The following is a 21,179-nucleotide window of genomic DNA, read 5'->3' as shown; positions in this document are numbered from 1 at the left end:
GAAAGAGAAGCTTGAGTTGGGGATTTAGCAGTCGACCCATTGCGGGATGGTGGCGTTGTAGATAAGGGTACAATAGTTTACCGTACGCAGCGTGTGCACCAGCCAGTACGAGCACGAGCAGCCAGAGATCGAGGGCAAACGGTCGAAACAGCTGTCCGCTTAGGTCGAGCTGATAGAAGCGCGGCACCGCCACACACCAGGTGTAGGAGTTGGGAAAGTACAAAGCTGTCGCATGGACCCAATCATCGCTTTTATCGATTGTGCGCAAGGTTGCTAAATCAAAAAAACGCTTGGAGCCTTGGAGCGTTTGGTCCGACATATCATGAAGGTCAATATTCTGATGTTTGGCAATGATGTTGAGCATGTCTACATCCACTCCAACGATCTTGTTGTCGCGTCTGACTGCCAATGGTTCCTCTTCGAACCAAGCGATCGTGTAGGATCTACCGCGAAATCGGTTTGGAAATAACCGCTCGAGTGTGTCGTTCACCGAGAGCTGCACGTAGCTGTTGGCATCGTTATCGAACTGCACCAAAGTGATGGAGTTGGTGCGAACGATTACGTACAGTACGTCGAGAACATCGAGCATAGCAAAAAGTCTGGCGAGGAGAGCGAGATCGCCGCTACGCACCGTGTCGGAAACGATTATCGCAAACTGTCTCGTTTCTCTACCGGTTACACTCAGGTAGTTGAAAATGTTTCGTAGCACTAGAACGTTCTCCATATGCTTGAGATTGTCCGCCGGTAGCTCAATAATAAGCAGTGGAATATGGCACCGTACCGCTGGTGGTTGTACCGCTGTAATGTTGACATTATTAAGCAGAAGGAATGCGTGATCCGACGTCTCGGCTATTAGGCGTGACGGCAGGTAGTAGAGACGAGCTGGATCGATGTTGACAAGAGCTATTGTTGCGCCGCCCGCACTGGACTCGCCTAGCTCTGTGACGATACGCACTAGGAGGCTCACGAGAACGGTTGATGAGTTCAGCATGATGAGATGTTAAACGGAATCTGCAAATGTGTTGTTACTTGAGCGACTGCTCAATCAGAACTGACTGGCAAGCTCTTTGTCTCCATCATTTTACTCGATTATGCAAGAAGTTCAAAAGTGCAATCCAATACACCTTTAAAATGTTCACAACATGCAATTTTCCCGAGTGCTTCTATCATAAGTGCTAAAGTAAGTGCGCGTGATTTAAATGGTGACATTAGCGACGCTACAGCAGGCCACACATACTAATTAAAAGCTTTTCAAAATCTTTGCTGCAGTCGATACACCAAATGCTCGAGGATGAAAATGATAAGCGCGCTGGTGTATAGATATCCTCCAATCACGTACACAGGGACGAAATGGAACAGCTCCAGTATCGACGACCGGAAGCTCGTCCGTTTGTCTACCCGGTGGGCAACCGAGACTCGCCCATCCTTCAGCATCCATTTGCTTACCAGCTGGTCCCATATGCCCGCCTCGTTCAGCCGCGTCACATACTGCTGGAAGCGCACCAGCCGTGGGCTCGTCTTGCGGAACGGGCTAATGCAGATCGACGTACTGATCGGTTCGTCGATCAGATGGAAATGATGATGGCTGAGCCGCTTGCCCATGATCTGCGTTGTATCGCCGATGGTGAATGGAAACAGATCGCATAGCTGTAGAAGCGCCATTCCGGTTGGGTCGTATTGGGCCGAAAAGTTCCACTCGATCGTTTTCGCGTGAACTTGTGGATTGTCGATCAGATACTGATATCCGCTCCGATGGGACGCTAGCAGTGGAATCGGTGAGCTGGAAAACTCGGCCAGCGTTCTCGGGTAGATGGGTACCTCCGACAGTCCCAGTATGGCGGTCAGCTTAGCGGTGTAGTATTCGGTCATTAAAAACAGCAGCAACATGCGTAACAATTGCAATGGCGTATCAATGGTAGGGAACACATCCGGGTACTGGTGCTGAATTGGCTGCCTCAGAAACAAGCGATACACGATCAAGAAGGCGGCGAGGGACAGTAGCATCGCCCACAAGGACGGTTGGTACGGCCAGATTACCTGGTCGTGTATGACCCGATCGTACGTTTTCGGTACGGCCAGACACCAGCGGAACTGGTTCGGGAAGTAGAGCGGTGTGAAGGGATAGGCGAGCCCTCCGTGTGGAACGCGAAACGTCGCCATATCAAACTCAACGTCGTACCAGGATTTGAACTGCTTGATCGGATCCGCCGTATGCTTGAACAGGGCAACCGTTCGTTGATGCTTTGCAATGATGTCTATAAAGTCGACATCGATGCCTATGATACGACCAGATGATGCATCCCGGTACGTTAGGGGTCGATTTTCGATGCAGGCCACCTTGTACGGCTGGCCGGATAGGTTGGATAACCGGTCGGGGAAGAGCTGCTCGATCGAACTTTCTGCCGAGCGGTGTACCAGTGTGGTTCGATTGTGACGAGCCGGTATCATGATGTTTAACTGGTTGAAATTGGAGTGCTCCAAGACGTAGAGTATGTCGATAGCACCTGCGTGCTGGTAGGACTCTTTCAACACCTTCAATTCAGCCATCGTCACCCGGTTCATGTCGATCAGCACGATCAGCTTTTTGGACTTGCCGTACAGCCCGAAGTGTTGCAGTGTGTCCAGGACGTCCTTCAGTATGTAAAGTTTGTTCTTCATCCAGTGGAAACTCGTTATGGCGTGTATCACAATCGGTGTGTTGAGTGATTGGAGCTGGCAACCGTCTTGCCGAAGATCAATGCTAGCGAAAGTGACGGTTGATAATTGCTGCATCAATTGTGATGGAATGTCGCTAAATCTGTGCGGTGTATTGAAGTTGACAAATCCCACCGTGGATTGGCTACATCGATCACAGTGCAGCTCGTTAATTATACGCACCAGAAATGATATCAGTAAGCCAGAGGTGGCGGAGCCTTCTTGGGTGTAGATCAACGATGAATCCATTGGTTGCCGTTAACGCGTGAGCTCACCAGTAAAAGGATGGATGTATAATGGATCTGCTGGTCGTATCATGGACTATTTTTATATGGTTACCTTATGTTTGTTTAACCTTTCTGACGCCATGACGACGAAAAAACATCTAATTAAGTATGGACCTCTAATGAACAATGGCTTTTAATGAAAGCTGTTACTAACATTTGTTTTAGCCGTATCAAGATGTACGAAAATGGTTTGCAACTACATGGTTGCAATGAAGAATTCGATATGTTACTTCTAGTTACTATGCCAATGCTCGATGTTTAAACCCTTTCCGAAAGCATTACTGAATCATTTAAGATCAATTTAGATATGATTTATCAGATTTAGCAATAATCTCCGATCTTTGCATTACCCTAATGTACTTAGTAATTCTCAATAATATCATGTTTTGCGTAATGGTTATTGAATGATAAGATCAGTTTTGTCAAACATTTACACTCATTTTATTTGCACATTTGTGTACTTTGTGAAAATGTTAAAATCCGTGATATTGAAGCAAAATGTGAAGTAAAACACAGAAATACACATTTCAACACATAATCCAAACTGATCACTGTACCGCAATCTTTAATGACCGTTCAGTCGTCGCAAGATTCGGTGAGTGATTATTTCTAGCAAGAACACTCCTACGCACAGTAAATAGAGATATCCTCCAACGATGTAAACCGGTGCAAAGTGCTCCAGCTTAAGCATGGAGCTGTCCAGCGCTTCAAGTCCTATTGGCTGCATTGGAAACGAAATCCACTTTCGTACTACGAAATCCCAAACGCCTGCTTCGTACAAACGGCGAACGTACATTTGAAAGCGTGACAGTAACGGGCTGGTCTGGCGAAAAGGGCTCATACAGATTGCACACTTTACCGGCTTCTCTATCAGGTGATAGTGATGGTGACTTAGTTCCTTTCCAACTAGCCGCGTAGTGGCACGAATGGTATATGGAAATAGGTCGCATAGCTGTACTACTGCCAACCGTGTCGGATCGTAACGCTGGGAAAAGTTCCATCTTATCGTTCTTGACATAAGGTCTTCATTGTTGCGGAGAAACTCGTACGACTCAGGACGATGTACAATGAGCGGTATTGTGGACTTTTTGAACTGCTCGAAAGTTCTCGGATAGGCAGGAAGCTTCGATAAGCCCAGATTGGAGGAGAGAAGTGCCGTATAATACTCACTCAGCAAGAAAAGCAACAATATACGCAAGATATGCAGCGGTGTGTTGATTATTGGGAATGCATTAGGATGTCGTCTTTGGAGTGTGTGCTTCAGGAGCAAGCGATACAGCAGAAAACATATGACGATTGTTCCGATCAGCAGCCACATATCGGTCGTGTACGGCCATAGAATCTGCTGGTGAAGGATTCGGTTGTACGTTTTCGGTACCGCCAAACACCAGAGATACTGATTTGGCAGGAAGAGAAGTGCAAACTTGTACGCCTGTTCGGTCAGTATGATACGGTAGGTCGCAAAGTCGATTTCCGTCGAGTGCCACGGTTCGAACAGCTCGATCGGTTGCGCAGTATACCTGTAGTCGGCTACCGTGTGCTGGTGTTTGGCAATCATATCGATAAACTCGACGTCGATTCCGATCGTGTGGTTCGTAGCCGGACTGCGGAAGGACAGCGGTGGATTCTCTAGACAAGCCACTTTGTAGGGACGTCCAGACATGTTGGCTAGCCGGTCAGGAAACAACTGCTCGATTCTGGCGAAGGTAGAAAGCTTGACAAACTCTGTAGACATATCATTCAAACGAATGACGATAGACTCCTTCATCTTGAGCAGCACGTAGATGATGTCGATCGCGCCAAAATGTTGGTACGTTTTGGCCAACAGATCTAGCTCGGTTGGTTTCACGCCGTATGCGTCTAGAAGGACGATGATGTTCTTTGTCTTTTCGATCAGTTTAAAGTACTCTAAGATTTTCAACACTTCCGATTGAATTGGCGACTCTTCACTTGGACCGTTTGGCTTACTGATGCCAAAAGCGTGCACCAGTATTGGAGCGTAGTGAATTGCTTTCGTTTCTGTACGCTGTTCGTTAATATCAATGTTTAAGAAGGTGACTTCTGTTACATGCTTCATGAGCTCTGTTGGTATGTAGCTCAGGTTTTGACTGTCAAAGTTGACCAAACCAACATTGGTTGGATTAGGATGATCTTGATGAAGCTCGAATATGACACGTATCAAGAAGTTAACTAAGATAGATTCAGCGGTTGTTGGTTCCAAAGGTATACCTCCAATCAGGGTCATCTTTACAAAAAGATATTTGACAGCACTTTGTGTGAGTTGTATGAAAACTGCCAGGCCACGTATGTTGTGCTTATTTGTTGGACAAGTGTATTTGTACTACGAAGTAGGAGCGATAATTACTTTAATTGTAAGGATTGATCAAAGTCCATTAGGACGTGTTAATTACGCAGACATCACCCATCTATGGGTTTTGATAATTTCTGTGCAAAACAAACACATTGTAGGATTAAATGGGGGGATTGAACAGGGTCCTTTCCATTGGTAGTATTAAACTTTTCCAATACGAACCTTCACTATTTTCTTGTTTCGTTTGAACAATTTCTTGGAGCGCGCTAAATTTATCGAATAAACAATACGCTCGAGCAAGAAAACAGAAATCGCAATCAAATATGCATATCCGGCTGCTATAAATACTGGCACAAAATGTTCCAAGCTTAGGAATAGAGCACCCAGATCATTCGGTTCATAAGCGACATGAGTTTTGGTCGCTTTCAGGTTCCACTTCTTCATCAGATAGTTCCATATGCCCGCTTCATTTAGTAGATTGACATACATCTGAAAGCGTTTGAGTCGAGGGTTCAATATTCCGAATGGAACCATGGTAATCGAAGTAGTGAACGGTTCATCGATGAGATGGTAGTGGCGGTAACTCATCTCTTTGCCGAGTTTTTTGGTAATAGAACCAATTGTGTATATGAACATATCGCATAGTTGAATAAGTGCATATTGGCCGTGTTGGTACTGTTCTATATTCTCGTAAAGAATCATCTTTCTAGCAAAGTCCTTGTTTTCTTGTAAAGTGCTAATCAGATCTCGGCGCAACACTAGTAGCGGTGTTGGCGTTATAAGAAACTCCTGAATTGTTGTCGGATAGAATGGAACTTGTGATAGACCGAGACTGGATGTGAGCATGGCCGTGTAGTATTCCGTCAGCAGAAACAGTAGCACAATGCGAAACATGTGCAGCGGAGTGTTTACCAGATCGTACATGTCGCGATGGTGGTAGCGAAGGTACGGTGCCAGCATCAAAAGATACCAAACGTAGAAGGCAGCTAAGCCACCGCTCAGTGCCCATAGATCCAGCGCGAAGGGCCAAATTACCTGCTCCTGAAGTACGCGATGGTACCGCCTAGGTACAACAATACACGAACTATGACAGTCCGGAAATAGCAGCGAAGAAAAAGGGTACTGAACCGCGCCTTTATAAATGATCCGGTATGTAGCGAAATCGAACGTTCTGTCATCCCATGGTACGAATATGGGGCCCGGCTTTGTGCTATAGTTGAAGAAGGCAAACGTTGACTGATGATGAGCGATGATATCGATAAGCTCAATATCGGCACCAACAATACGACGTGAACTGTCCGCATAGGACTTGGGTGGATTTTCATACGTTGCCACCACGTACGGTTGTCCCGAAAGGTTTGACAATCGATCGGGAAATAGTGTTTGCAACGAAGCTGTGATGGGAACTTCAATAAATGCCTTGTACTGCCTGTCTAATCTAAACACTTGTAATTGCGCCCGAAACATCACAATGTATATAACGTTGATTACACCGTGCCTGTGATACAAAGCGGCCACTTTGTGCAGTGGATTAGGTTCCGGCACAGTTTGGTCAAATACTACCACCACTCGCTCTATTATTCCAAAGGGACGGTACAAGTGTAACATCTTTACCTGTTGTGTGATTATGCCATTTGTCGTTACATTCGCAGCAACTTTATAGCCGTGTATGTGAAGAAAAAAGTTGGGCCGTTCAAATGTGTCCTTGATCAGCGGCGAACTGTCGTAGTTGAGGAGCGTGATCGTCGAGATTTGTTTGAGCAGTTGATCTGGAACATGGTCCATGCAATGGGTGTTGAAATTAAACAGCGCCACGGCGTTTGATCCGAATCTATCCGTTTTGTTGATGATGCGTACTAAAACGTTTATCAGCAATGCTGCAGTTGTTGAACGTTCGTCAGCAAACATTTGCACGAATGTGCTGTTCGGTGAGGACATTGTGAGTTGACTAACGGCGAGTTGGCGACGGTGTGTGTACTGTGCTTCAAGTGAATCTCAGTGTTCGATTTTGAGTCGAGGATTTCTGAGTGCCCATAAAAAAACTAAAGCTTATCATGAAGTGCAGGATTTTATTATAACATTTAACAGACATTGATGCTCAATTTAAATTTCAGTATCTATTGAAAGCACTATTAAAAGCTGATATATAATTAATATTCAACATCTAATGCGTTTGATGCAATTTGGGGACGTCTCGTGAGCTATCGTTTCCCCACGCGATGCGATGCAAGCTAAAGGCTTTGCGATGTGTAATACACCTTTCAATTAATTGTTAAATGCTCGCTGTATCCGGTGGACAGCATGCTCCATTATGAAGACAGCAAATGCGACAATATATAAATAACACCCGTTAATAAACACGGGCACAAAGTGATCGAGTTCGAGCATCGATGTGTTCCGCTCGTCGGTGTCTTCTTTGCCGCTGGACAACTCGTCGCTAGCCTTTTCGTTCCATTGCCGCCACAGATAGTCCCCGATGCCTGCCTCGTTGAGGCGTGATACGAACTGCTGGAAACGCCAGAACCGTGGGCTCGATTTTCGGAAAGGGCTGAGCGACAGGAGCGATCGGATAGGCTCGGCGATGAGATGAAACTGATGGTGGCTTGTCTGTTCACCGTACAGTTTGGTAGTTTTGCCAACCGTATGCCGGAAGCGATCGCAAAGCTGCAGAATAGCAAACTGGGATGGTTCGTAGGGTTGCGTGGTATTCACTACAACTATACGCGATAATATTTGTGATTGCACATAGATATCAGTTAGCATACGTGGATGATGATACATGATTGGCAATTTAGTGAGATAAAACTCGGTCAGGGTTTTGGGGTAAGCGGGAAGTTGCGAGAGGCCAAGGTTAGACGATAAGATTGCGATGTAGTACTCGGACAGCAGGAACAGTAGCAATATCTTCAATATTTGAAGAGGAATGTTAACGATGGAATACACGGTAGGACATTGCGTTGCCAGAATTCTAGCGAGGACCAAATGATATAGGGCGAAGAAGGCGACCAGTCCTCCCGCCAGCACCCACAAATCGATCGCGAAAGGCCATAGAACTTGTTCGTGAAAAATGCGTCTGTATTGTTTGGGAACAGCAATGCACCAGCGAAACATTGGCAACATCTGGAGTAAAGAGTAGGGAGGGTTAGGAGTTGTTTTGACAAGCCGATATGTCGCCATATCAATGGACGTAATCTGTCCATGCTTAAACACTGTTTGTGCTTTTTGTGTGTAAAAGTACCGTGCGTTAGTTGATTGACGTTTTGCTATGATGTCGATAAGGGCAACTGCCGAGCCAACGGTTTTGTTGTTCTTATCCTTAAACGTTGTCGGTGGATCCTCATAGCATGCGACATAATACGGGCGAGAGGACAGATTGGCCAGACGGTCCGGGAAGAGGGTTTGCACTGTGTCGTGATGATTATAGCGGATGAGCGTAGTGCTGGCCATGTTCATACCTACTACGGACAGGTCGTCATCCGTAACAAATAGGTAAATAATATCGATCACTCCTAATGTTTCGTACGCCTTAACGAGAGCGACAAAATCCTGGAGACTCTTGACTGGAGATTTCACAAGAACTATCACTTTCTTTTCTTTTGCGAACAGATCGAAGGTTTGGAGAATGTTATTTAGTTGGTTTTGTGTTATTGAATGGGGAACCATATGTTTTGAGAATGCATGCAACAGAATAGGCATGTGGGTTGCGCTAGGTGTTCTATAGTTTTCGTTGAAGTTAATGTTCAGGAAGGTGGCTGTAGACACACGCTTGCCCAGTTGTGCTGGTATAAAGTCAAAATCGGCAGTGTTGAAGTTTGCTAACCCAATGGTAGCAGGGTTGGATTGATTGATGTGCAACTCCGCAATCACACGAAGCAAAAAGCTGATTAATATTGTGTTGCCGGCTAGATGTTCCTGAACAAACTGGAGCTGAAACTGTTTCATTTTTGAGTTTTGAACGTTACAGACTGTTTAGTACAGAGTGTTATTGCATACAGAGAGTTTAGATTACGTACTGAAACGTACTGGGTTCAAAAGATACTTTCTAAGCTATATTTTCATCCGGTTTGCTACAGGCTAAGTGGAATCGAAAACAAATAGAGTTGATTACATATCGAAGTATGTAATTAGCTGGCGTATGTTTAATGTGTACATTATTGTGTTATAGGTAATTTGAATACCTACATTTGACCTTTGAGATCCAGATCACACCATTGCTTAAAGCAAACGTTTATTTTTCCCGTGTCTATGAATACGTGTTTTTTTATAGTCTCATCTCACCATTAGCTTAATAAGTATGATTATATTTATGTTTCTTATATCTGATGCTTTAAACTAAAAGTCCGATTAGTAGCTGAAGAAGAAATGGAAGCAACTGCTAAACAAAGTATGAACCATGCATACTAGTGACTGCAAATGTCGTGAAGAATTCTACGAAGGAGAGACTGCATGATCGACAGGCAGCTCAATTATTAAACTCCAAACTAATCATCTGCAACATAACTGTCAAAAACTGAACCTCAACAATGGTCAGCTCCACCCACTGCTGCACATTTGGCTCACACCAATGTGTACCGGGTCATACTTTCGGGACTGTTCTTTCCTAAGCAATCCCCTCCCTGAAACAATCAATCGAGTGGCCCTGGACGCGGTCTATAATTTGTCGGTGCGTCGGTGCGGCCGGTTTGTGCTAATCAAATTAGCAGATGCCCAATGGCTGAGCTGACTCATCAACGTTTGGCCCGATTTGCGCCACCAAAAGGGCAGTCAGCGAAACCAATCGACAACCAATCGGATGGGTGGATCCGGTCGCGACAGCACAAATCCATTGACGTGTTGTGCGTTGAAGTAAAAAGGCTTTCCCGAGATTTAAGCGTCCACGAACGCGCAGGCACAGCACCACCTCCAAACAATGGCCGCTGTGTTTCTTGCTCCAACGTTGCAAGATTGTGGGGCGTTGTGGGTGTAACGCTGGCTAGGCAACAGGAAGGCCGATACAGAAAAAAGAATAGACCCGAACAACCGAATGCCGGGCATCGTGTGATTATCTTAATTAATCGCCTAACTAGCGTGACCCCGCGCCACGAAAGCAGGTCCCAATTTAGGAGAATGAAACTTTGAATTGAAGAGGAAGTACCCGAAAACAACCACCAACCGGTACAGCGGCGGACAGTCGAGGGAAATCTTTGGGGCTGAATGATTGGGAAACTTCATTTGAAGTTTGATTTCTCGCTGACTCATGCGAAGTCTTTAGGGGCTTGTGGTATCTGTGCAGAGAAACTTAACCGCACTGTGACTGTTCGGGCTGTTTTTCAGGCGCTTATTGTTCCGTTTCGTCTACCGGTGGTTCTTTGGAGATTTCTATCAGTTGTCATACCATACGCGGTTAAAGCGCGAGGTTCGGTACAAAGCAGGACTGTATCGAAGGACAATGAGATCCAATGTGCTCTGGATCGTGTTTGAAGGGTATGCAGGTTGGATAAGGAAGAGAAAAAAGGAATGTAATGCTGCCTAATGAAGAGGAAGGCCAATTAGTGAGGTGTCCACGGGGCTGATGCGTTTATTATAGAGAGGGGATATCTGAAATTTTCGACAAATTGAGTCTGAATTTTGAAGTTTTGTATGCATTGCTTGTAAGACATGTGAGGAACCTGGGTACGAAATACTGAAATCTATTTCGTCGTCTTCAGGTCTTAGCAGAGAACGAGACTCTGCAATAAAAACAACGTTATATTACATCTAGTCGACCGGATTTGTTCCATCGCTACACCCAGTCACTTCTAAAAGTATATTTGCAATGCCACACACAAGCAAGCTTGACTCTCTGCAACCAAAACCGGTGTTCAATTTATGAGCTCGTAAACAAACTCTCCTCGTGCAACGGACACTTCATTCTGTATGCAGCCGGGCGGCTTAAGTGATGCCGCGAAGCGAATGGGGGAAATACAGTGCAAAATCTAATTGAATCCTTCGCTGTCGTCATTGCAACCTTATGATTATGGGTGAAGTAAACCATCGTTTTACGATGGCGGTAGAGTAAACCCCAGACCTGGCGGTGACGGTGGAGTACACAGACAACGCACGTATAATTATTAATCGCTCCAGCACAGCTAGCTTGGCTTTCGAATCGAAGGGCGGCAAATAGGCGAGGACTTGATGCCGCTCTGTAGTTGGTTCCGTGCTATGATTGCATTCGGGCCAGATCTACATTAAATGGCGCTGCGGCTGTGGCAGGGAGGTTCTAGTTACCGGGACCTCCGGGAGATTAATGAATGTATGATTATTGGCTGCAATCTTGTGCGACCGGCTGGTGGAAGAGTTGGCTTGAACACGAGGCGAAGAGATTACGAGACAAATGAAATCGTTTATTATGCGTCCGGGTGCATTGGGAATGCCTGGGATATTCGAGATGTAAGCGCTCCTCCGAACGAGTGCCACCGGTAGCAGGCAGCTGGTACAGGAATGCAGCAGTTGAAATTGAATCATATTTGCTAGAACTGGTTATAAGAAACGAGATCGGTCGCCGTAAAGCCATCAGCTTTAACTAGTTCCACATTTATATTGGATAAGATATTGGCAATGGAGTTGGCAGGCATCACGAAGTCTGTGGATAGGCGCCGAGCAGGTTTAAGATTAGTTTATACGTTTCAGTTAATATCGAATTGCTCCCAATAACGTTTTAGGTAGCTTGGAGAGTGATGGACACGGTCTGTAAGCCATTGAAAGCAGAAAACAAATTGTTTGCTCCACAATACACATTGTCCAGAAATCAGAAATCAACCATAACGTAGGTCGGAATAACTTGAACCGGGCACAACAAACATTTCATCGACTCAATTGTAGTCTGTCCAAATTTGATCCAAACTCAATAAACGCACCACTGCGTTCACCGAAACCGCCGGACGGGTCCCTATTCGTGACCTTTGCCGTCAAGCGGTGCCCGGGCTTGATCTGCAGCAAGCGCGCTTTAGAAGCCATGACTTTCTAAACCGGGGCACGATCGCTGTTTGCAAACAAACAGCTCCGTAATCGGGTCTGTTTGCTCAGGACGGTGCCTGCGTTCCACCTACCCGCGGTGGCATCGAGATCACCCAAAAGCTTACCCTTCCTGGCTGCTTGACCTAAAGCATGGGGCCCCGTACGACGACGCTTACAAAGTGAGTTGCTGAAAGTTGATTTCACAACAAACCGCTGTGCGTACCGTAGCCGTTTTGTCAAAATCCTTGTAGCATTTCCATAGCGTGCTCGTGTGCTCTTATCGATGGTGGAAAATCAAAACCTCCACCACCAGGTGTGTGTGTGTATGTGCGTCTCACCGGGAAAGGAGGGACTGTGTGTGATTGGAAATAAGACGATTTGGGGCCACACCATGTCCAACATTTGGCAGCGAATCGATCGATTGATGTCGATAAGCGGGCAGCACCACATGCATAGATTGCCCTGTGCGCTGTAAGCCATAATGTTTTTTCGGCGGTCGTGCTGTTGTTGCGAGCGGCTCTGGTTGCTCCAATGCCTGTAGCGTTCGCACTGTATGATGGCATGATCAAGAGCGGCCATCGAAGTGGTGCGGATTTTTTTTTTTAATTTCTTGTGCACGTCTCTAATACTCCCGCGTGCTTTGCGCGGGTTTGACTTTTGGCCTCCCGTTTCGCAATTGTTGATCCATTTGTGGCATTGCTTCTATTCAACGGCGAAAAGCAATTTCGACGATAAGGAAGTCGATTTAAGCAGCGGGCGCGTGTTTTTGTGCTGGGCAGATCCGTGCAGTGCGATAGTTCTGTGTGTGCGTCTACATGAAATGTCAGCACTTTTTTTGGTACGTAAAGGAATTAAATGATGTTGGTAATAAAAACACGACATAGGAAGCAAAGATCACATATCTCTTTAAGGCTGCCTGCAACATTTCTGCCACATTTCTTCAGGATGAAGCATAAAAAGAAATGTTTTATCTGCTCGCAGAGCTTATCTCAATCCCCGGACTCATATTTCTTTGCAAAAACGCATTGATCGACAAGCAAAATCAACCGAACTTGGCCGCTAGCCAAACTAATGATCCATTCGCTCGGCAGGAAATCGAATCCACCAATCCGCATCGTTTGATAAGATCCTTATTTTTGCTTGCGCGTGTAACGCACCGGTGTAACGTTGCAGCGGGTTTTACGAGGTGTCTGATCACTGAGCTAAACAGCGAACCGTCAGCTTATGGGCTTTACGGGTGCCCATTTGCCCTCCCCAGGGGTGCTCAATTGTGGTGCCGTGGCTCCGCTTGCAAGAAATGACAAGAAATAATGCAACGCTCGTAAATTAACACCTGCTCGCGCATTCGTACCGCGAGTCTTGTGATCGGGGCATTGCAGCATTGTGGTACCGTAACACGAGGAACAAAGTAGCAGATCGAGACTGATTTGGTTCGTTTTTGTGTTTTTTTTTATCTGGTTTCTTTTTCATCGATCACATTTCAATCGCACGCGGAATGGCATATTTGTCCGCACCCTGTTTTGGTTGCATTTTCGGGTGCATCGAGACGGGTTCGTCGCTTGGCTGCAGAAAGGTGGCTTTTAATTAAGGCAAAACGTTGAGCTCATAAAATATGTTAACAAACTATACCCCATCCTTCGGGGCTTTTTTTTCGGGGGGGAGGGTGGGGCAGTCGTGATCGTGAGTGTGAGGCATGCAAATCGTAGCAGCATCAAACTCCTCCCCCCTTTCCCCTTGTATCCGGATCGGGCGATCGTGTCCCGCCGAAAACACATTAATATGTGTACATTTATATTAAATGCTGCTGTCCACCGCTAAACCGGTAGAAAGAGGGACAGTTTTCTTGTGTCGGGTAACATACACGTTCGTTGGCGGTTGAATATATTGCCATCGTTTTTGCCAATTTCCTGTGGATAATTAACAGACTGCGCCCGGGCTGCAGTTGCAGATCGTAAAGTGGCAGTAGATGGTAATTAGAATTTATCGTACCGTGCGACGCCGCGGTTGCGCGGGCTTGAAAGTGTTTCGCCCTCGCCGGTGAAAGGTGGTAGCGAAGATACTTATCTTCGCTGGGTTTTATTTTTGTCTTTTTGTGTGGGGGATTTTTGCTGTGGATACTGGTTCTTTTTTAATGCATCGCTCCAGATGACAACCGATAATGGTATTGTTTTAATTTAAATTTCGAAGCGAAGGTTCTCTTCCTCTCTATTTGCAAGAATTGCCTAAAAAATGCTTCTTTGATGTTATCGAAACCTTCTTCCCTTTACGGTACACCAACGTCAAAAATGAAGATTTCGAACGGTTTTATCGGTACCGAGGCCGCGGCAATACTCACTTTTTGGCACTGTCGAGGAAAAACTCAAACTCCTTGCCCATCTTGCAGCAGAGCGCCTTCCGAAAGTGGCCCTGGGAGCAGTTGGTGTTGACCATGTGGTTGTCTGTGGGAGGAAAGCAGGGAGAGAAAATTATATGATTAGCTAGCGAAGCAAGGCAGTCGATGATGATGTGTTTGTCGCACCGAGTTGATCGTTTAGTTGGTTTGTTTTTGTCTGTCCCACTAGCTCACGCATAACGGGTAAAACTGGTGCAGTAGCATGTGCGATTGCTTTAATTTTAATTTCAAGCCGTCTCATTTCGGTGGCCAAATTAAATTAAGAGTCTCGTTCGCAAGAGAAGTGTTTTCGCCCCAAAAGAAGGTACCTTCTTTTCCATTTGGAAAGGAAACAAATTTCGCTAATTTTAATTTTCATTTGGAATTGGAGCTCAAGCCGGGAGAAGACACAAAATCGTTAAACAAATGGAAACTTTCGGTTTTTTTTTGTTGTTGCTTAAATTACTATTCGCAAGAGAGTCGTCTACTGTTGCTCCTGAAAGCCCGTACCCCGTATACAATGTGCGAAGATGTGATGATGCTCTCTGCTACCTTGTAATCCTTATCTAATCGAATTTTGATTTTAATTCCCAACGTTTTTGGACCCAATTTTATCTTATTTCGCTGCCCATCGGCTAAGATCTGCATTAAGTAGACCGGTTTTACCATTCCGGTCCCATTCGGACTGGTTTGAGGACGTTATCGTGTCGTTTTTGTTGTTGTTGTGCAGATATCTTCGAGGCAAAGGCGAAGATGACATTGCTCTGAAACCGCGTTGAACAGTGCAGTCATAAACTAATAGTGACATTAATGACGCCGTGGATGAGGATCTTTGCGTGCGGTTTGCATCCCTAATGTCTGTGTCTCGCTCTAGTAGTTCTCGCTTTTTGGATGGTTCTAATCTGATGTTCAGCGACAATCAGGTGGGCCAATGGGTTTTGTAATTTTCGCCAAGAAAGCGAGCGATCGAGAGAAACCACACCGGATGATAATAAACGATCATGTTTTGTGGACGTTGGCGTGTGTGTGAGCCTCTCGCTAGAATTGGTCAGAGCTGACATGTTCAGTGTGCGTCCCAACCTACGCACTGACACTGACGATAGCGCGATGAACCACAGGGTATAATGTGTTGTTTTGTGTCTTCTTTCTGGTAAAACCCCCTATTGGAATCAAGTTTCCAGCGTGCAGACGTCTGAACTGTCGTTTTTTCTGTCTCTCGCTTTCTCTCTCTCTCTCGGTTCCGATATTAGAAAACGATCCTCAAAGGTGCGATGCCGACTATTGAGTTGCCGAAGCTAGTCACGATATTTTGATATGGAAAAAAACTATCATACAAACTGTCTACTTTTATGGTGAAAATGTGCGAATTTTCAATCCAATTGGTGCCGTGAGGGGTGAGAAAAGGTGTGTTGAAATAAAACTGCACATAAGAATGTGTAACATGTCATCGAAAGAAGGAAAAGCGATTTAAATATTTAAACCGTCTATCTTTGCTAAGCAACACCTGATACGCGGTGAAGCTTTTGAGGTCACTTCTCTTCTTCCCATTCAGACAGATACGCCTATTGAACTATATTAAGGAAATGAACTTTCGAACTAGAGAGAGAGAGAGGGACATAAACGGACAACCGCGAAGTATCCTTGACAATCGTTTCGGAAGAAAATCCAATACTCTTGAACCAGCCCATTTCTCGTAGGACGCATTTTGGGTAGGTTGTTATGACGTTATTTAATAAAAGACTCCATTAAAAAACAACCCCCTTTTTCTCGTGCACCATTCAGAGGAAGATGTTGTTTTGGTTTCGTGACGTTCACAATTTATTGACAAGTGTCTGTCTGCTTGCTGCTATCGTTGTGGTCGCAACGCATCTCGGCACACCCGCGCGAGTCTTCTAACACTCAATCTCAATAGCATCGCCGCTCTCAAAGTCGTCAACCAGCTCATCACTGTTGGAGCTTCTTCTTCTGTTGCGTGAGGCTTGGGCGCAAAATAATGTGTTGATTTGGGAAACACAAACACACACAGACTCACTCACACCCTTGGAAGGAAACTGGAACCATCGGAATTGATGCGATCGCAGGTTTGGTACGATCGTGACGATCGTAAACATAAAAATCTCACCGAGCCCATACACGCTTTAATTAATGGCACATTTTAGTTCGATATTAACATGGCTCAACGAGAGAAATAGGTGGGTGCGTTGGAATCTTTTAACGTCTTCTCAAAGGAGTGGAGCAGAGGAGAAAGATATTGAACGGCGAACCACAGGGACATAACTCTATTCGGTGTTTGGAAGTTCGGTTTCTCGCGCTTGGGATGAGTTTGAGGTTATATGAGCAACTCCATGGAGGTGAAGATGTTGCTAGATCCACTAACGGTGACCATTTTGGGGACGATTCGTTGGAGGTTGGAATTGGTTGGCTTAGGGTGGAATTTGAATGTTGATGGAGGTGTCAAAATATGTCTCATTTCAAATAATATTTCAGAGTCTACGACTGTTTGATATGTATTAACTTCATTAGCGTTTGGAGTTTGGGTGTTTCTCTATTTCGTGAGAAAGGTACTCCAATGTGGGTTAATGATTATATCCAAATAAGAATTTGAGGATCTTGGAATCTAAACGGGGTAAATAGTATTCCTGTTCTCACAGAATCTGGGGTATTACTTTTAGCCCCTTGTAACTGTTTAAAATTTAAGGTTATGTAGCATTATCTAATGTATCCTAATGTCCATTAGCAGTTTTGACGATGCCAAATTAAATTATTGTAAACTTTAGCGCGAACGAGCTCTCTCTCTCATATCTTGATCCCTTAATGCGAAACGTGACTTTCACATTAGGCAAATGAAGCTTTCAACAAATTGACAACCAATCGATTAATTTAATATCAAAGATTAGGGATGAGCACAGCAAAGTTTTGTAACATGTTTGCCTGTTCGCTTTTCAATAGCTGCATTTTATAGCAACCATCTATATGTGTGTGTGTGTCTCAGGTTTACAGTTTGGGGAATTGATGAAGATACATTTCACTCACGGATTTTTGATCGTATTACATTTCAACACCTCATATGAGCACGCGTTTATTAAAGTGTCATAAATTCCAGCAACCGGGGGTTGACGGCTTTTGTGCCGAACGCTCGATCATAACTATGTTTTACGTTTTATGGGTTAAACCATTGTCACGTGGTTTGTAGGTTCTTTTTATTTGAATCTCAGGATTGACCAACCAAAATCTCAATGCCCAATCCCATGCAGACACACACACACTACGATCCGTATGCGATAGATCTTCCCAGTTGCCGGTAAATGTCAGCTGAAAAGATCCCGGAATGGAATGTGATTAGCATAAATGGTCATCATAAAATAGTTATTTCTTCTTTACGCGCAGTGTGTGTGAGTGTTTCATTCTTACTGTTCTGTTGACCACTCGCCGGCTCTGTGGCTGTGTGTCGCAACTCGATCCGCCCCCGAACAACGCACGCGAACCGTGTCACGATCGATTAATTCTCGTAAAACTAGACAAACGCAAACGAAAGCCTCGCCACATGATGGGTCCGGGTGCGCGGAACCGAAATTGGGAAGATTTTGCATAATGATACACGGTTTTAAACTTTCCTGTCCGATCGGAACGGGGGCCTCCTAGGCCGGTGTGTGTATTTGTTTAGTGTCAGCCCATCTTCTAAAAGGTAGCCATAAATTCGTTAAAAAGTGTCATCGTTGTCCTGGGCGGTTGGTGTTTGTCTACGACGCGCAGCTGACTATTTCCATATAAAATACCATTACGCCCTGGCTTTGTGCGTCAGGTAGAGATAAGAAAAGAAGGTTGTGTTGGTTGTTGTTTGTTAGAATATTGTAATTTCGTGAAGAATCACTTGGAATGTCGTCCTTGTGTTGAGTTTTAAATGGTACGTGAATTTAAAATGTGCTTCAATTTAGGTTTGACTAGATAAGATGAGAATGTCGGATCGGAACTGGGGTTTTTTTCCACGACCTCATTACCAGATGACTCAGTATTGACAGGAATGACTAGCGCTATATCGCGCGAAAGCACTGCCCCCGTGTGGTCTAATCAAGCTCTCATCCTAATTGAGCTCATTTTAAGCATATTTATAGAGCCAGCAATATTGTCTTACGCACAGGAGCCTACACCAAGGGCAGGTAAAACAAAGCAAAAAAGGCTCAAGAGATCATAAAGATTTATAGCAGCGCCACCATGTTGCGTTCATTACATGTTTACGATGGCACAGAACAATAAATTATCCACCTTCTTTCACCGTTTTCTCTTCTCAAAGATACGCACCGGGTTTTCTTTTGTGTGTGGCATTTGTTGCTAATTTTTTATTCACGTTCGCAATCAACGACACCGTCCAGGCAGCGCTGTGTAACTACCCAGTCTCATTGCGCTATTGGTTACGGTCGTTCTGCTCTGATTAGTGCCCAACTAAAAGATTCCTTCGGATGCGCGTTGATTGAATTTTATGATCCACCGTCTCGGTGTGCTTGGCCTTCCGGGCGCAGTGCTCACGGGAATGATCGGTTTGTCTATTGTTTCTTGAGCCACACCATGGTCTGGTCATTGTGAACGCCGACAGTAACGTGCGCCAGTCTCTTTTTCAACCGCCCTCCGGGCACAGACAATGGTGGCGCGCTGGTGGCACGTTTGATTTACGACAGGTAGCAGCTATCATTCCGATGCGACAGGGTTAAAAATCATAATCAATTTAGTGCTCTCATTAAAAACGGGAAGAGGCGACATAAAAAACCCGACTTCAATCTTTGGCAGTAGCCGGGAGAGCCTGCAATACAACCTCGCCAGCGCAACATTGGGTGTCGTATTTTTGTTTGAAGTTTTGGAGTTTTTTTTGTTGAGGCTTTGCTTCGTTTGCTGGAAGTAAAATTAAATGACCTCCACACCATTCCACGATTGCACCCGCCGAAGAAGAACAGACAAACGGTGTGTCCAGCGCGTCCGGTGAGGAAAATCTTCACAATCACCACCGAAATTCGCGCATATCCCCAGACTGCCGTTGCTGGGGAAGATGGTTATTCTTGCCGGGTAGCTGCCCCGGCACCGGCTAGCACCACCGGTAGCTTGGCAGCGGGAAATTATTCCGAACATTTTGATTAGCTTATTCTCTGCCGTTTTCCGGTTTTCGTACCGGTGGCACTGCTTGTCGCACCGGTCGCCGTGGTCATCGTCGTAAAGAGATATCATTTTATTTTCATTTGACCGTTTGGCAGAAGCGAAGTTTCAAACATAGCGGAGGGTGGGTACGCGTATATCGTGCTTTGGCTGTGTTTGCAGATCTGCTCAGTCGCTTCCTTGCGCTGCAGTGGGAACGAAACGCGCCGCAAACGGAAGGGTATCATGCAATTTGTGCTGCCAGTGTACAATAAAATCATCGCCTTTTGGAGTTGGATTCAAACGGTAAAGGAGGAAAGGGCGGGCAAACATGTTTTCTCGTTCGATTTTTGGGGAGAGTTGAGCCCCACGAGTGCCTCAGGGACTTCCGTCCGTTAGCGCGGCGTCCTGTGTCTGATGACAATAATTTGGTGCGTGTGCAGTGATTACAGGGAGCTTGATCTTCACCGTGCGATAGGGTTTATTGGTTTCGGTGCAGCGGGCAGGAGGGCTTGTTGTGCACTCAGCAGGAAAGATTGTTACAGCAAGTTAGGAGCTCGTATAGATCAGATTAAATGGTCAGAAATTGCTGCAAATTATTACTTCAACGCTGACGGGGGGTTTTTCTTCTTTTGCTGTACATGTTCTTGCCTAAAGAAAACAAACGACAAGAAACAGCAAATATTCGTCCCATTTCGCATCCTCACTGATTAGCGCAGCGCTTGTACGCATCCGATAGAATCAACAATAACAACAGCAAAATGAAATCCAAAAGTCTTAACAGCCTGCAAAGCGACGAACCTCCGAAAATTCAAAGCGTCTCGTTTGAGAATGTCTCTTCATTAGCAGAATCCAAGAATACTTCCTTCCGAAACATACATTCGGCACTCATTCAGCAAAGCGCGGGCCACCGGAGGACCGACTTGCGGGTGAGACGGGGTACGCTGTGTTCCGAGGAAGCGAAGGAGGCCGTTATAAAATTGTCTAAATTGTTGTTGACAGCGAACCGGTAGGCCAAATGGCGGGATTGCAGGCTGGCAAGGAGAACCCCCGTAACAACAGCACGGGATGAACGGGGATGGAGAAGCTCAAACGCACAAAAAAAGTGAAACGTGCCCAAACGGAAGGTCGATCATCAATCATTAAAAAAGCGCGGATGCGGGAGGCACTCGGAAGGATGGTTGTGACTATGAATTTGACCTATGGGAAACATTTTCGGAACGGAATCGTAATCAAATCATACCGTTTCAAAAATGCTCGTAGGATGAGGTAAACAAACGCTCTATGTTGGAGATTTTGTATGCTCCAAAGCAATCAACGTACTTTTGCTTGGAACGGGTGCCAACGCGGAACGATCCCAATGTAAGGCTGGCTGCAAGAAGTTCTTGCTGCGGGATGTAACGTCTTCTCCTCGCTCCAC

The 21,179-nt window shown here is 45.4% G+C and overlaps 1 protein-coding gene across 1 annotated transcript in view; it reads right to left on the bottom strand.

Annotated features, from left to right (window-relative positions):
- LOC120893923 (fringe glycosyltransferase) overlaps positions 1-21,179 on the bottom strand; it is a 111,565-nt gene that overhangs the window by 57,348 nt on the left and 33,038 nt on the right. Inside the window, exon 3 of the mRNA XM_040296157.1 lies at positions 14,603-14,705. Within this exon, the coding sequence (XP_040152091.1) occupies positions 14,603-14,705 (103 nt within the window). The remainder of the gene's footprint in view (positions 1-14,602; positions 14,706-21,179) is intronic.

This window comes from Anopheles arabiensis, chromosome 2 (genome assembly GCF_016920715.1).
Source record: "Anopheles arabiensis isolate DONGOLA chromosome 2, AaraD3, whole genome shotgun sequence".
NCBI classification, from domain to species: domain Eukaryota; kingdom Metazoa; phylum Arthropoda; class Insecta; order Diptera; family Culicidae; genus Anopheles; species Anopheles arabiensis.
Note: the sequence above shows the minus strand (reverse complement) of the source record. Positions and strands in the feature narration are given on the sequence as shown.